This window comes from Haliotis asinina, chromosome 11 (assembly GCF_037392515.1).
Source record: "Haliotis asinina isolate JCU_RB_2024 chromosome 11, JCU_Hal_asi_v2, whole genome shotgun sequence".
NCBI classification, from domain to species: Eukaryota; Metazoa; Mollusca; class Gastropoda; order Lepetellida; family Haliotidae; genus Haliotis; species Haliotis asinina.
Window position 1 is genome coordinate 45,320,669 of NC_090290.1, and position 17,248 is coordinate 45,337,916.

Genomic DNA, 17,248 nt, shown 5'->3' on the forward strand with positions numbered 1-17,248 from the left:
TATATGTCCATAGTATCTACTGCACTGATAAAAGTCATGCTTGTTTGGTAAACCACATTTTCCTATAAACTTTCTGTCCACATACAAGGTGCTTTCACTGAAATATCTGCTTTATACTGTGATGTGAAACAATTATATCCACATACAATGATGATGAAACGAGGGCTCGATAAACTGTCATCAGTGCCTGCTCGTTCTAAAAAGGAAAACATACGTGTTGATAGACTCTCTTCAACATATTCATTTTCAGCTAATGTTCTTCAAACATAACGAAAACATCAAACAAACAAGGTAGTGCGTCATCGGACACCCAGACAGTAGTTCTCGAACTGTTTCAGACAAACTGGGCGGGAATGCTAGCACGGGCAGACGACATTCCTAATTAACCAACATAAGTTGTCTGACTCTGTAGGCTATAGTACAAGCTCGTAAGACGTACAGTCGGCCCGGCGTACAAAGGCAAATCAACCCGTGTAACGCGTGTGATCCTCCCAAACGGGTCTAGTGAGGACGACTGCTTGAGCTATTCGGCCCCAGACCACCAGAGGCGTCTGTTAGACCACGCCTTAATATGGCAGGCAGTCGCGGGATCACCCTGTGTGATTGGTCAACCTACACCCGCCTCCCAATTCCTTCTTATAAAACGCGCTCATGACAACACGGATTTCCTTAACACATTTGCGGAAAGACGATTAACTTACCTTTGCACTGTCGTCGGTTCGAATTTGTTTGAAATCCCCGCTGGAACTTTGTCTTCCAGATTTGTTGTCAAAGACATTTTGAAATCGATCAAAGATATCGTTTATAAAATATTTGGAACGTCAAAAACCATTAAGCATTACTTCTGTAGGTCTTCTTTCAACATTTGTCCAGAATGGAAGTGTGGTCTTGTGTCAACATTTTGATGACGATGTTGCTGTTTTACGTTGCTGTTGAAGACGTTGACTGTAATACCATAAACAGAGAGAACGGCAACAACGTTGACATAGGAAACAGTACAGAACTTGAAGATGTGGCAGACAACGGCACCGACCCCATCAACTCAACGGCATCGCCAAACCTCACAACAGAGGAAGAAAGAATGTTTGAAATGAGAGAACGGTAAGTATTACTAGAATTTACAGTTTTACATTCGCACTATATCCAGATAGGTATATATGTACGATTTACATGATATTATGGAAAAAGTTTACATATATTTTAATCGATATCGCCTCAATGCTATGCAAGGTTTTAGTTTAAAACGTCTTGAAAACCCCTTTTAAACCAAATATGTATAACCCCCCAAATACCTTGGATATGTGCATAGGGTGGGATTCTGAACGTATGAGCAGAGTGAAAAGTGTTGTAGCCGGGTAGTGAACAGGGTGATGCAATCTTGAGTAATACCAATTAATGACATTACGCAAACCTGTAAACCTCCATCCGAATATTATTCTCATAATGTTAAATGTAAGACTTAAATAAGGTAAGGTAGCGATAAGGTAAATACCTGTCCACGCGTGTCACGTAAGGAGGAAAGGTAATGAAAAAAGTCATATTTTTTGTGAAACACTCATTTGGTGCAGAGAGAGCAAGAAGGTGGTGGATGAACAAACACGCACGCACATACACACATTCAGTCGTTCTCCCTCTGTCACACGTACGGCACATAGTATCCCTGTGAAGTTAAAAGATGTTTCTTGATGTCACCCTGCCTTAGCATTAAAAGTATAAAATGATGCCAAGTGTGGTGTCTGTATATTGTGTATGAGCGTATATAGGTTTAACTGCGGCATAGTACCTCAGCAAGTTCAGTCACACGCACACGCACGCACGCACACACGCGCATGCATGTCGCCGTTCCACTGAACCCCACAGAATGGGCCGTCATTTGAAACACAAACAACAGTCATGAGTCACACACATGCACTCACACGTGAATGCCCGTCCTTATATGAAGTATAACGAGACAGCATACATAGGCCCATCTCACCTAGTCTCAGTAGTGTAGTAGGTATTTGGTCTTACAGAGCGTAACATTTTACCGCTTCCTCCGCACTATTGTCTTCAGAACAATACCGCGGTGTACAATCAAAATGTATACACTGAGGGAAAAAATCACATGAAAGAACAAATGTTCCTGTATTTTTCCCGATGGTTTCTTCACAAGCTGTGTATAGCATTTACCCTGTGAAGAAACTTGGAAACAGATAAGGGAACACTTGTGCTTTCATGGGATCCCTTATTTTCCCCTCAGTATAAAGAACAACTATACATTAAAATGTAAGGTGCATAATAAATTCATTAACATCGTACCTCAAATGAAAATGTATTGGTTCTGTAGCATAAGGTTCTAAATGTAAGGTTCTGTACCAGATGGGTCAAAGTATAAGGTTCTGTAGCAGATGGGTCTAAGTATAAGGTTCTGTAGCAGATGGGTCTAAGTATAAGGTTCTGTAGCAGATGGGTCAAAGTATAAGGTTCTGTAGCAGATGGGTCAAAGTATAAGGTTCTGTAGCAGATGGGTCAAAGTATAAGGTTCTGTAGTATATGGGTCTAAGTATAAGGTTCTGTAGTAGATGGGTCTAAGTATAAGGTTCTGTAGTATATGGGTCTAAGTATAAGGTTCTGTAGCAGATGGGTCAAAGTATAAGGTTCTGTAGTAGATGGGTCTAAGTATAAGGGTCTGTAGTATTTATTCTAAGTCGATTTTGGGAGACTATTTTCCCTATTACAACGTATAACATCTTTATACTACAGGACTTTTGGTGTCTTTATAAACGTAGAATTATTTATGTTCGGTAATATTATCAAGGGAAAGAATCTTGATTCATTGAAGCTGATTTCGTTTCCTTGCAATGCATTGCATAATTATTTTTCATAATTACCATTCTTATTTATCAAAGTGAATCAAAGTGGGACATAAAAAAGATAAAATAAAACCAAGCAAAAATACTTTTCTTGTAAGCTGTAATACATTTTGGCGGAAAAAATGTACATGCACTAATATGACTTTGTCAAATATTCATGTTCATGTGTGTACGAGCAAGTATAGCAGTTTCGTCATTCCGCAGTTAACAAAATGCAATCATTCATCAGAGATCTTCGAATATATTCCAAACAATATCAAGGTTCTGAAATATTTAGTACTGTAAAAAAAAAACCCAAACAAACAAACAAAAAAAAAAACCACAAAAAAAAACAAAACAAAAAAACAAAAAACAAACACAAACAAACACCCCCCCAAAAAACAAAACAAAAAAACCCCAACAACCCCAAAACAAACAAACAAACAAACAAAAAATGCCTTAAATTATAATCACTGAAGAGGACCCGCGAGTCTTTCAAAACAACTACACCGATCTAACTTGTTAATTAATGCAGACAGTGTTGACTGTTGGATATTTTTCTTTCAGGATATGTATACAGACTTATATCCGATATATGAGAGTCCTGTGTAGCTGATTGTCCGTTATTATGTCCAATTGTAGTCTATGATTTTAAAATGTGTTCACTTAAATAAACAAAATGAATAAAAAAATTAATGGTTTCGCGGGCTCCCTAATGCACAGTGCGGAGTAAAAAAGACAGATTTTCAACACCTGACATTGACTCTGTACAGGATGTTATTTCACCCTCCTACTCCACCTGACAATGACTAGGTACAGGGTGATAAGATGTCCACCTACAACACCTGGCATTGAATTTGTACAGGATGTTATGACGTGTGTCTACACCACCTAACTTTGATTCTGTACAGGATGTAATGACGTCTATCTATACCACGTGACATTGACTCTGTACAGGATGTTATGACGTCCATCTGTAACAGCAGGCATTGACTCTGTACAGGATGTAATGACGTCCATCTGCAACACCTGACATTGACTCTGTACAGGATGCTATGACGCCTGTCTACACCACCTGGCATTGACTCTGTACAGGATGTTATGACGCCTGTCTACACCACCTGACATTGACTCTGTACAGGATGTTATGACGTCCATCGGAAACACCTGACATAGACTCTGTACAGGATGTTATGACGTCTGTCTACACCACCTGACACTGACTCTGTACAGGATGATATGATGCCTGTCTACACCACCTGGCATTGACTCTGTACAGGATGTTGTGTCGCCTGTCTACACCACGTGACATTGACTCTGTACAGAATGTTGTGACGCCTGTCTACACCACCTGACATTGACTCTGTACAGGATGTTATGACGTCTGTCTACACCACCTGACACTGACTCTGTACAGGATGTTATGACGCCTGTCTACACCACCTGACATTGACTCTCTACAGGATGTTATGAAATCCCGTGTTATGAACCCCTGACTTCAAGAGTGACTAGGTGGAATGCATTGTGACTATCACAACACCTGAGACTGTTTGTAGGGTACACATCGTACTCTGGCCTGATTCACAACGACATTTGTGACCTCTAAGGTTTACACAATCAGTTATTTCTGGTTGTTGTGGTACGTGGTTTCTGAGCCCTATCAATCTCTTCGTCTAGCCCACTTCTGTCAAGTTGTGACCTTCTACTGTCCATGCGGGATTCCTACACCAACACACGTGATCACTAAGTGACGACGTGGTTGGTCAGTACCCCATGGTATGTTTTTGCGTTGTTATCATGATTGTATTCCATTCTCCTCACATTAGAAGGTTATTGCTCTCCACCACACTACAGTGGGAGGAGGTAAACAGACGTTAAGCGCTGACTTTGTTGAACATCTTCCATAGACATGCACAGTTGATTATGACATTATGCTGAAACAATCATAGCATTATGCTGAAACAATCATAGCATTATGCTGAAACAATCATAGCATCTAATTAGGGTATATAACATTTTAACGTAATGCAATAAAGAAGCGTGAATTAAAATATCATGATATATTATGCCTAAAGATATTTGACTGAAAATGTATTGTTCGAGAAAAAAGGTATAATTAAACAAATTAATATTTCTTGTCTTAAAATAGTGGAACAAGCTAATTTGACAAGTTTCGCATTGACTGAGAAATACTGAATAACTGAACGAATTCATATTTCTTTTCAGAAAAGAATGATATAAGTTGTTGTATTTACTCGTTATTCATACAAGTTTCATGCAGTATATGGCATAACATCTAACCGACGTTTCGGGTCCATACCACAGTATTTTCCATGTCATCGTTGATCTGGGCCTAGATTTTCGAAGGTAGGATAGTCGTAAGTTAATGTTAATGTATGGCACTTTCGACTATCTTAGCACTAAGGGGGCTTAGCGCTAATGCCTACGTAATCTGATTTAGTATGTTTTACCTGAACAATGTTTATGAATTAATTGTACATTGATGAACCAATTTCCTGAATAGACGTAAGATAAATGAATGTGTTGTATTTGACTGTGTCTAAACCTCTTTGCAAACTTACGTATGGTTTCACCTAACTAAATATATGTGAATCCAAGACCGCTGAATGAATGCTATGATAATATGCCTTGATGAAACATGCTTTTGCACAGTCATTGTTGCGAGGTGAATAATTGTTGAAGTTGAATAATTAAAAAATGACCAAACTATTATGTCGCGCACGTACTAGAGTTAGGGAGGGAGTTTAGTTTCACGCCTATTTTGGCAATAACGTCATGGCAGGGGACACAGAAACGAATGTCACATATACTCCACAAAAGAAAATTAATAAACACCCCACTATTCAATATGAACTATCAAATACTTTAATATTGAAAATTGGGTATCCGAAACATTTTTTGAGCTGCATATTTCACCAACTGGGGAATAGAAACCGTGTTTTCGACGCGATGAAACGGTGGAAAACTGTGTCTTCTAGATGACACTCGTGGAGTGAATTCGTGTACGAGACGAACTCGATGATAGCGCAAACATTCTTCTCCATTCATCTCGTATCCCCCTTAATTCCCCGCCATTCACACCCAGGGTATGGGATGGGGGCACAGGCTTCACTAGAGTAATGAGTGACATTCCTTGTGGGCATAATAGGAATATTTATTATAGGTAGGGCTATCAGAGGCGGATGCCCGTGGTTCTGACACAGATAATTTCTGCTTGGTAATGATAATCATGATAGACACTGATGTGTGGGGTGCCATATGGTAGATCCTCTGAAGCTACCCGTGAAGATTCAAGAATCGTTCTTCAGTAAACCGTGCTCGGCGTGACAGGACCTTGATCTCGCCGACCTTGCTGATATGTGTCATCGTATTCAAACTGCGTAGATGGATGCTCGTGTTGTCATATACGCAGACGCGCGCACGAGCACACGCAAAATAAACTGAGCGACAAGAACAGGGATTGTATTGTCAATTATAGTGTGAGCGAGTGACTTTACTTTACGCTTCACACATTGCACCTATGTTGGGAATCGAACCCGAACCTCCTGCGGGACGAGCGAACGCTTTAGTGAGTGAATTTAGTTTTATGCTGTCTTTAGCAATATTCCAGCAATATCACGGCGGGAACAGCAGAAATGGGCTTCACAGATTGCACCCACGTGGGGAATCGAACCTGGGCCTCTCATCGTGGCAAACGAACGATTTAACCACTAGGCTACCCCCACAGCCACTTTTATCAAAATATTCTAGCAATATTATGGATTGCACCAGCAACGGCTTTCGCACTCTGGCGTAAAATCATAACCACTCACCCCTGACCCAGTCTTAAGTATTACGTCGTAAGTAACCGCTCTATCTCTCCTAAGGATCCACTCGTGGAACCGTCGATACCGTCTGCAGCGGATCCGGGAACAGATTCTGCGCAGTCTGGGCTGGACGGAACCCCCAAGCATTCCGGAAGGCCTCATCCGAAACATCACAAACCAGTCCTACCCTTACACTTTAATGGAGGACGAACTGGAGAACAGGGAGGAGAGTCGCTGTTTCTCTGCCTCATGTGAGTATAGCAGCTATGGGATTGATTGATTGATGGTTGATTGGTTGATTGGTTGAGTGAGTGAGTGAGTGAATTTAACTTTACACCGCACTCAGCAATATTCCAGCTATAAGGCGGCGGTCTGTAAATAATCATGTCTGGACCAGACAATGCTGTGATCAACAACATAAGCATAATAAAGTCTTGGCTGAAACATTTGTAACTAGCAGCATAGAGACTGACGCGCATTATGACAAGTTTGCATGCACACAACTACTTATAACTCAAAAAATCAAACATGCTATGCTATGTTTACCAGTATGTATATATGATGCAACAGTATTAAAATACATACAAACAATAGCTTAAAAGATTTGGATTTTAGAAAACAAACTATCTTCTTTTTTTTATATCAACTCTTCTAGTTAATATATTATGTACATAACTGTTAATAACTTGAAGCCAAACTATCAGTAACACAACATACTACTGCCTGTTATTATACATTATCTATGTGTGATACAACAGTATTGCAAATTAAACTAAATATAGCGATATACTGAGCAATGTATCATTGTTTTTTACAAAAAAAAACATTACAAAAAGTAAATGTCCTATCAACTGGACGAATTGTAATGACATATACTTGAATGTAAAACAATATTTACAAATCAACGAAATACTATAACTGTCTATATGTGAAACCTATACCCCGTGTATACATTTATATAATATATTCAAAGAAGCAAAGGGAAGTGAATGACTTGTCAGCTGCAATCCGTGAATAAGACGCAAGCAACTAGTCAGATAAATTGGTAAAAGGTGTTGGAAAATATGTGAATAATTTATTATTTTAAAATCTGAAAAAAAAGTCGAGAACATATCTTCAGAGAATTTTTTATTAATGTTTATATTCTAAAATGTCTGAAAAAAAGGTTTTGTTCAAAATATGAAAAAAAAATCACTTTTGAAAGAACAAGAAAATACTTGACAAAAAGATTTCTCTTTGACGTGCTGTTGTCAAAGATATTAGACAACATGCAAGACAGACAAAACCAAAGCGTCGACTATCGAATTCTGTACAGGAAAACAGGGGCGTTTGCTGATGGTTGCGAACTTGTCAAGGCCAGACAACGTGCCCCCCACGAGGAGTCTAACGGTTCTCCCGCGTGCCTTTGGGTATTTTCCATTCTTAGATGTCTGACGTATTCCAAATGGGAATGGCATGCAACCCTGAATGAAACCAGCATTCATTCATAACTACACTGGAATTTTCCAGTATCTTCCTAAGCCATGGATTATAGTGAAGACGCCCCTCCCACCCACCCCGGTGGTATTAGGAATGAATAAGCTACGCTGATTGAGACACTACTGGCTAGGCGGGGTATAAGCCTTCACGGCGTGTGTTTATTGCTTGTTGTCAATTTTATAGGATGTTAAATGGAAGTAATATGCTTAAGATATTTGCAGCAGGAATACCTCAAACAGGAGTGTGTTTATAGAAAGTATGTGTCTCATATACAGTAAATTAATTACACATAGTATGGTCATTATTTGTGTTTGGAACGTAAATCAAAGAAATTATACATTTTTATCAATTAAATAGTTGACGTGGAACAAAACTGGTACAGAACTAAAGAGCGCTGGAACTTAAGTAGAATGTGCCATACAATATTAAGCAAATTTGTTGCTGGGCAACAGTTGAACAATCAGAATGTCAAGTCTTTGTGGGTGGTGAGGTAGCCTTGTGGTTAAAGGGTTCGGTTTTCTCGCTGAAGACGCGGGTTCGATTCTCCTCACAGGTATAAGTATAAATCTCATTTCTGGTGTCCCTCGCCGTGATGATGCTGGAGTCATATTCAGTCACGCTTTGATAGGTATAACATAGCGAGTAAAATATAATTTAGACAATATAGTTGTTTCCCCTTTGGGTGAGTGAATGAGTATCATTGTATTTCGCTTTAGCAATATTCCAACAACATCACGACGGGGGACCTAAGAAATAGGCTTCACACATTGTACCCATGTGGGAAATCGAACACGGGTCTTCGGCATGATAAACGAAAGCTTGGCCCACTAGGCTACACCCCCGCCCCAAATGTATGAAAGTGGCCCATTGGGTCAATCATACAATGAGTAAACATATACATCCAGTGCTTGTGACGTGTTGTAATGATTGCAGGTTCTCTACCGAGGAACATCGACCGCCAGCTGTGGGAGGACAACCAACTCGGAGGGTTCCGAGTCTACACGAGTCTAGCTGCCAGACAGGACAATACACCATTACACCTGCGGCAGGCCAATCTGAATGTCTTCCTTCGACACACAAATGGTGAGTGTTGTCAGTGTTTCTTGACAATAATGTATCTGTATGGGGAGCGATCAAATGTAACGTGTTATATTTGGCATTGCGCATTTTTTGTTGTTGAAAAAGTACAGATTCTAGCACTTTTGTTGGGGTGAGTCCCACCCGGGATTCGAACCCACATCCAAAGAGTCAGCACACAATCAGACACCACGGTTTCCATAAAATGGAAGTTGGACAACAGTCGGTTAAATTTATGTAGTCAAAAGCTGTTATTTAGAAAGTGGTGACGTATGTTATGTTTGCCACACCCAGGTTCGATTCCCCACACTCACTCACTCACTCGCTCGCCCACTCACTCACTCACTCAATGGACTAGAGAAACAGGATAGTTTCAGGGCTTTTACAAGAAGTCAAACTCGCATGCACACACATCCATGTCAGATATTCCTGTTGGATGAGGAGTGGTAGGGTAGCCTAGGGGTTAAAGCGTTTGCCTGTTACATCGAAGACCGGGTTTGATTCCCTACATGGATATAAAGTGTGAAGCCCATTTCCGGTGTCCCCCGCTGTGATGTTGTTGGGGTACTGCTAAAAGGGACGTAAAACCATGCTCACACTCGCTTTCTGGATGAAGTTCTTCTTGCTCTACCCCCAGGCTTCACCTGTCACGGGGAGGAGGTTCCAATGTCTGCGAGCGGATCCAGGTTCCTCGTGTCGGTGTACCAGTTCCTCAGACCTCTGAGATTCCAGCGATCTCGGAACAGAGGTGAGTAAAAGAGCAAAGACAACACACTGATGTATATATTGTGTATACAGTGAAGTATATTGCTACATTGTGGATATAGCGACTATGGAATTAATGGTGCTTGGTTGGTTGTTTTACGCCGGTTGGTTGGTTGGTTGAGTGAGTGAGTGAATGAGTGAGTGAGTGAGTGAGTGAGTGAATTTAGCTTTACGCCGCACTCAGCAATATTCCAGCTATATAGCTGCGGTCTGTAAATAAACGAATCTAGACCAAACAATCTAGTGATCAACGCCATGAGCATCGATCTTCGCGGTTGAGATACAATGACATATGACAACCACGTCATCGAGCCTGAACACCCGATCCCGTTAATCGCCTCTTACGACAAGCATGGTTTACTGAAGATCAAGTCTAACTCTGATCTTCACGGATAGTTTATATGTATGTATGAGAGAGATAGTATATATGTAGAGAGACAGGTGGTTCTGTTGTTTTCATAGCAAGCTACATGCTATATTCTGTATACAACGAGGTGAGTGTCTTTCGTGTAAACAGCGAGGTATATAGCTAAAGAGAGGGCACTGAGAATGGTATATGTTTGTATGCATAGGTGTAGCTCTATGGCGGAAATGGCATTGTACTCAAAAACATGGATTAGCAATCATTCTCTCAATCTCTGACTTGATAATTTACTTGACTTTAGTACTTGCTGAATTTGGTGTAAAACAATATCAACATGAGATCATAACTATGCTTATCCCATTGCTTTCAGTGGGAATTTCAATTTGTCCTTCAAAATGGTCCTTCTGTGATTCAGTTTTAAATCGGAAGCGCTTGCTGGATGCCCGGATGGTGACAACAACGGGACCAACGTGGGTGACGCTTAATGTGAAGCAGGCCGTCTTGCAGTGGTTGAGCGGCGAACGGAACAACTTTGGTTTCGAGATTATTGTCAAAGACGAAAACGAAATGCCATGCAACGCTATGAATATGATTGTTCCCGTCGACTGCAATAGCCCAGAAGGTAAAACTATGTATTAAAAACGGAAGAATTCACGACTAAAGTTATGTACCTCAGAACACCATCATACAATACACAAACCGATATGAAACAAATAATGCGTTAGTTTTTATGGCTGTGTATATGTATAACTGACTTTGAAGAATTTTAAAAGATCTGTTGAGAACTGGTGTTAATTTAGTTTTATGGTGAAATGGTGAAAAGGTGATTTTAAGATTTACTTTTTTATGATTTAACTTACTTGACGGGATCGAAACTTAGGCTCACTCTGCAGACTTTACACCTTTACACTATAGAAGTATTCACGTTTTTAGTTGAATTGGGTGTCATTAAAATTTGAAATACAGTGGAAGCTGTCCAAACCAGCACTCACTGGGACTGAAGAAATAATCTAATTTAGACAATGTTCGGGATAGTAGAACTGATGATAAATGTACAAACGACGGATGGGACAGAGATTTTATGTCAGTGTTGACATCTTGCCGGATTAGACAGATGCCGGTTTTGACAGATTTCATTGCACTCATGTTTTTACATATTCAACAGCCATTGTCATTTTTCATCTTGGTTTTCGATGGGTCATCTTGTTGGAACGTCGAATCGGGTTCGATTCCCGCATGAGTACAAGCCATGGTGCCTGTTGTGGGGGAACTTTCCCTGCGTTGATATGCTAATATATATGTAAATATTGCGTTTAAAGTAGCTTTGCCACTACTATTCACTCACTCACTCAACGATTCACTTGCTCATTTCAGAGACTGGATGCCGGGAGGAGCCATCAGGTTTCAACCGATTCCGCTGGTTTCAGGAGAACATTGAGTCAAACTATCCGTATTTAGAAATCATCACGACTCAAAGCCGATTTCGTCCATCATTTGGTCGACCCCGTGCGCGACGTGACGTCGGAGCCACGTCATCACCGATCGCAACTGCGTCACCGAAAAACAGCGTGAGATCGGTCGGAATGTGTCAAGGCAGGGAAGTGAGGATAGCAACGTGGGAATCAAGTGAGTTTAGATATATAAGAATAGATTATGAAACAAAGTCCTCATTTCCGAGGGCTTTCTTTTGCAGATCTAAGAACAGCATATAGTGCATTTCCAAATCGCACTTATATGCTATTTTCCATGAATTATTAATGGAAACTATTTGGAAGAAATGTGTATGCATTAATGAAAGACTCTGCTTAATGCATTAACGATTTCCTATTGTAAAGTTAAATGGCCAAACATTAAATGGATTGTGAGTAAGTAAGCTTAGTTATACGCCGCCTTTACCAATATTCCAGCAATATCACGACGGGGGACATCAGAAATGGGCTTCACACATTGTACCCATGTGGGAAATAGAACCTGGGTCTTTGGCTTAACGAGTGAACATTTTAACCTCTAGGCTAATCCACCTTCCCTAAATGGATTGTGTGATCAGACTCGGAGTCTTGAGTTTTGTCATGTCATCGTTCGAATAGATCGATGCTCATGATGTCAATCACTGGGTCGCCTGGATCAATCTCAGTTATTTACATGGCGACTTTCAATAGCTGGAGGATCGCTGAAAACTGCAAACAGACAAATAAACAAACAAACAAACAAACAAACCCTATTAGTCCGATTTCCCCCATGGGTAGGATATGTGTATGCGGCGTAATACTAACCTCGCTCAATATTTGTTTGAAAATCATTTGACAAACGTCTTGTACATTTCAGGTCCCTACGTCATTGCACCATCATCATACACAACGCTAATGTGTGGCGGCACCTGCGCGACGACATTTAACGGCATGCTGCAGGTAGGTGTCTGTGTTCGGGTTGTGTCCCTTTCCTGAGCCAGGATGGTGAATATGCAACGTTTTCATTGGTCTCCTTCACCAAAGTCGTGGTCTTCGACCAATTTCACCCCATTCCTTTTTCCTCATGAATGAATAAATGAAGTAAGATTCCTATTGTTCTGGGTCCCCGGTAACCCATAACGACCGCGAGTGGCGATATGAGGTTGAGCTAGGCGGGATGGTTGCTGCGTGTGTTGGTACTCGATGGTGATGACTGCATGTCAATACAAATCGCCGAATCGACTGATATGTCATCGGTTCCCAATTCCGCAGACCTGTGCTCATGCTGTTGGTCACTGGACTGTCTGGTCCAGACTCGATTGTTTACAGACTGTCGCCAGCCCTTTAGCTGGAATATTGCTCAAAGTGGCGTAAAACTAAACTCACTCACACCATAAAGCGACCCTTCCCCCGAAGCTGACACTACGTAAATTAAGCATAGGTGAATTCCACGGCTCGATTGCTTTACGAGCATGAATGGCATAATGACTTTACGAAACCAGGGTAAAGTTTTTGTATTTCCCCAGAGAAACCAACAGAGTTCATTTTTATACACAAAAACGCGAGTGTGATAATTTGCTTATTTCCCATTTTCCTCATGAACCCTTTGACTTCCTTATCAGCAATATACTGTGATCGTGATCGTGATCCTGGAATACCACTAATGCCGAATGAACAAACTTCAGCTATGACTTGTTTTCCATTGTGACGTCATTCACACCTTGGGTGACAATAGAATTAGAATGACGTCAACGAACAATATTCCTGTGATAGTGCACATGCACTGAAAGCTGAAAGGTTATACTATCTCTGGTAGCCATTTTGGTCCGTGCGCAAAATGTAATGTACAATGTACAAATTCACTTCTGTTTTAACCGACTTTTATGTGCGGAAATGCATTTTAATGTACAATGTATACAACTAATTTCTGTGTTAGAACGTTTTTATGAGCGTAAATGTATTTCAATATACAGTTACAGACATAATTTGTTTTAACAAGTGTTTATGTCCGGAAATGTTTTTTAATGTACAATGTAAAATTGATTTCTGTTTTATCAAGTGTTTTTTGCCCATTCACAGATTGTATCGTCACGTTGTCGGCCTACTGAGTCGCATCCTGTGATGGGACTTTACTTTGACGATTCCCAGCGTGTTTACTATGGAGAACTGCCGTTCACACAAGTCACACAGTGCGGCTGCTGATGAAATATGCTGTTTACAAGTTAGTTTGTAATTGTGGTGCCAGTTGGACATGAACATTTCTGTCAGTAACTTATGCCTAAATGGAACATTTCGCCTAAAATATTTGGCATTAAAACATACATGTTTTTGAATGTCCATTTCTTGAAAGATAAGAGAATTGGACCGACTGTATTAACAAACCTAAAACGACACTTGAAGGAGGCCTTTGACTATTATATTAATAGTATTTTTTATTTTGTTATCGAAGAATAGCTACTGTTACAAGTGTGTATGCAATAGTGTGACGTCACAGAAACTGTATCAAGAATGAGGCATCAATGACTAGGGTGCCCCTCCCATTCATGCAAAATCAAAATATCAATATTTAATAAGTTATTCAGAAAAGATTTACAAATGGCTTAAAAGGACTAAATGGAGGATGGAGTGTTTTTTTTTATGAAAAATCAAAACTGAATATGAAATACAAAGTTTGCTCGTTTAAGAGACATTTTCGTGTCTCTAACTCGTATCACGTATTCTGTATCATATCAGTATTTGGTTGACGTAGGGCATATGATGCTATATTTTTTATTCTCTATGCACGTTACACTTATTCCAATGCTTGTTTCAACACGTTACTATTGTTTCTGTACCACGTCATCGCCTGCAGCGTGTCACGTGACATTGTACATACGTCATGTAGTTAGCCGGAAGTGCCCACAAGGGATCCCTACAATGCAATGATGTGTCAGAACGAGCGAATGAACGACAGAGTGAGTGTAAGAGTGAGCGAATGAATAAATTTTATTGGTTATTCCTTTTCCTCAAGAAGGAGACAGATGGCAGCACTTATTTTGTATTACGTTGTTTATCAATATGAATAAAACATGTGTATATATCACTGGAAACATTAGAGGTGCGGGGTGTTTTCGAGCGTCCCTTTTAATTTGACAACAGTACGGGAATATGAAGAAAACGAAAGCATCGGAAGCGCTCGTAAACTTTGGCCATCGGAATCATCCCTACTTTCGTTCTGGTAACTGAACCGACTTTTACAAACGTTGGAAGATTTGTTTTCTTCCCGATAATAACTTATTTTTTTGTTCTTATGATGGGGAAATGTTTCCCTAGAGTGTCGCTACGAAGGTTTTATCTAAATTGAAAGTGTTATATATAAGCGTTCCATGTATTTAAAAGTTGTCTCACGCTTAGTTTTTTGATGATAAGATTTGGTTTAGAGAAACAAAACCCCCAAACCGTGAATACGTTTAAATTGACAAAGAGCCAAGCAGGATGGAATGCTGATCCAGTATCTTTGAAATATGTGTCATTAATTGCTTCAGTCACAGCTGTTGTATAACAATGATGAACTGTGGGACAATCAGGGAACTGTAGGTCCTTTAATGCTCCAGCTGAATCTTTGCTGAAACCTGGTGAACTGATGAATATATGATGAATTCTGATGAATTCGTCACCCTTTCATCATACAGTTTATGAATATGAAGTTGTGTTTTCAGTATATATGACAAATGTGCATATGAAAATACCGATGTTGTTTTAGTATATGTTTTATTCAAACTGTATTTATGTATTTTTCATGTGTATTTATTTCGTTTTCATGACAGTTGTGTTATGACCGTCTCATTGTTGCATGTACCAGTGCCTTGTGTCTAGACTAGTGCCGTCAGTTGTAGAAACTGTATCGTGTGTTATCAATGAATGTCGTTATCAAATAAACATCCACTACATTAAAACTAGCTCTCTGTATGTTGTTTGTTGTTTTCTGGGAATTCCAGCTACAGGATTAGACCGGACTGGCTGTTGTTTAACGCCGCACTCAGCATTCCGGCTATATGGAGGCTGAGACCAAGTTTACTTAGACTGAACGAAGACACGGTTCAGTTCCATCATGGCACAATGTGCAAACCCAAATCGGGCCTCAGCTTTCGAAGTAACCACCGGCCCGAAGGCCCAGGGCTGGTTGTTATTGTATCGGGCAGACAGTTTCAAATATGTGCGGACCGTTGTGGCCTTCAGTAAATTATCGGGCAATTATTTTTCATCTGGATTGTTTCCCCTTTTTCCTTTATTAAATGTTCGGGAAGCATCCATGATCCTTTATTTTACGATAACTTAAGCTTTGGCGTGGGAATGTCAACACTAGTTTAACACTCTTAAACTCCTCTGTGTGCCGTAGGCTTCGCTTAATTTTGTAGAAACAGTGTGAAACTTTGTACAATGTAGCCTATTTTATTTTCATTTGTTTGACTTTAACGAATTGGGCCTGCAGATTTCATTCAGGGCCTGTAGATTATAAAGCCTGCAGATAGCAGCAGGCCCTGATGGCCAGCTGGTAAATTGAAGCCTTGCAAATACTGTCTGGCCTCCCTTTGATATTGCTGGAACAGTGCCAAACGGCGTAAAACTATACTCAATAATCCGACACGCCACGGTAACCTGAAGATCTATTTGTCCAACATTAATCAAATGACTGTTTGTTCAATCGAACATGCATGGCTTCATTGTGATCGTATTAGCATTAAATATTGATGTGACGTGAACTCGGTCGCCTCCCATTGCTTATACGGTTTGTTGTGACTAAACAGCCATTGTATTAAAATAATCCCTAAATGGACTTGCCAATAGACTTTCAAGTTGTTATCCAGCGGAGGTATTTCTGCGCTGATTGATCTGAAAGTGTAGTTATTGGAAACGACAGCGAGGTTGTAAGCAGAAAACAGAGACGAGTGTCCGTATCCAATCATTAAAATGTACCCACTGCTTTTAACAGGAACAATATTGAATAGCTCGTATGTCAGCGAGATAGAGAGATGATGCTACTGTCTGTATGACTAGCTGTAGGCTCTTGTGGATGTGCTATTTACAGTTGTACAGTCAGACTGGTTAAGTGTAGGATAACAGATTGTTCCAGTGACTGAATTCACGTTTAGCTTTGAGTTTTGAACACAGTCTAATTACTGCATATGGAGGACGTCCACGTTGTCAGTATCTTCCATCTCACTTTTGGTGTTGGTTCAGCAGCTGGGTGACAGTGTGTGAAGCCGAGTTTTGGTGTCCACAGCTGTGATATTGCAGGAATATTCCCAGAAATGGAAGTCGTGATGGCTGAGAGGGTTAGATGGCTGACTGCTGGCGATAAGGTGCCTGACTCTGCGGAAGTGGGTTCGAATCCCGGATGGGACTCAACCCAACAAAAGTATTAGAATTTATACTTGACTAAGAAAGTGTAATCCCGAATACAACATATGCTATAAC

The 17,248-nt window shown here is 40.2% G+C and overlaps 1 protein-coding gene across 1 annotated transcript; it reads left to right on the forward strand.

Annotated features, from left to right (window-relative positions):
- Window positions 1-668: 668 nt before the first annotated feature.
- On the forward strand, window positions 669-15,729 carry LOC137256039 (growth/differentiation factor 8-like). The gene is made up of 8 exons (XM_067793701.1): window positions 669-1,101; window positions 6,719-6,909; window positions 9,071-9,220; window positions 9,852-9,962; window positions 10,759-10,965; window positions 11,718-11,969; window positions 12,669-12,751; window positions 13,871-15,729. Exons 1-8 carry the CDS (start codon window positions 875-877, stop codon window positions 13,991-13,993), a joined length of 1,344 nt encoding a protein of 447 aa, XP_067649802.1. The 5' UTR covers window positions 669-874; the 3' UTR covers window positions 13,994-15,729.
- The last annotated feature ends 1,519 nt before the right edge of the window (window positions 15,730-17,248 follow it).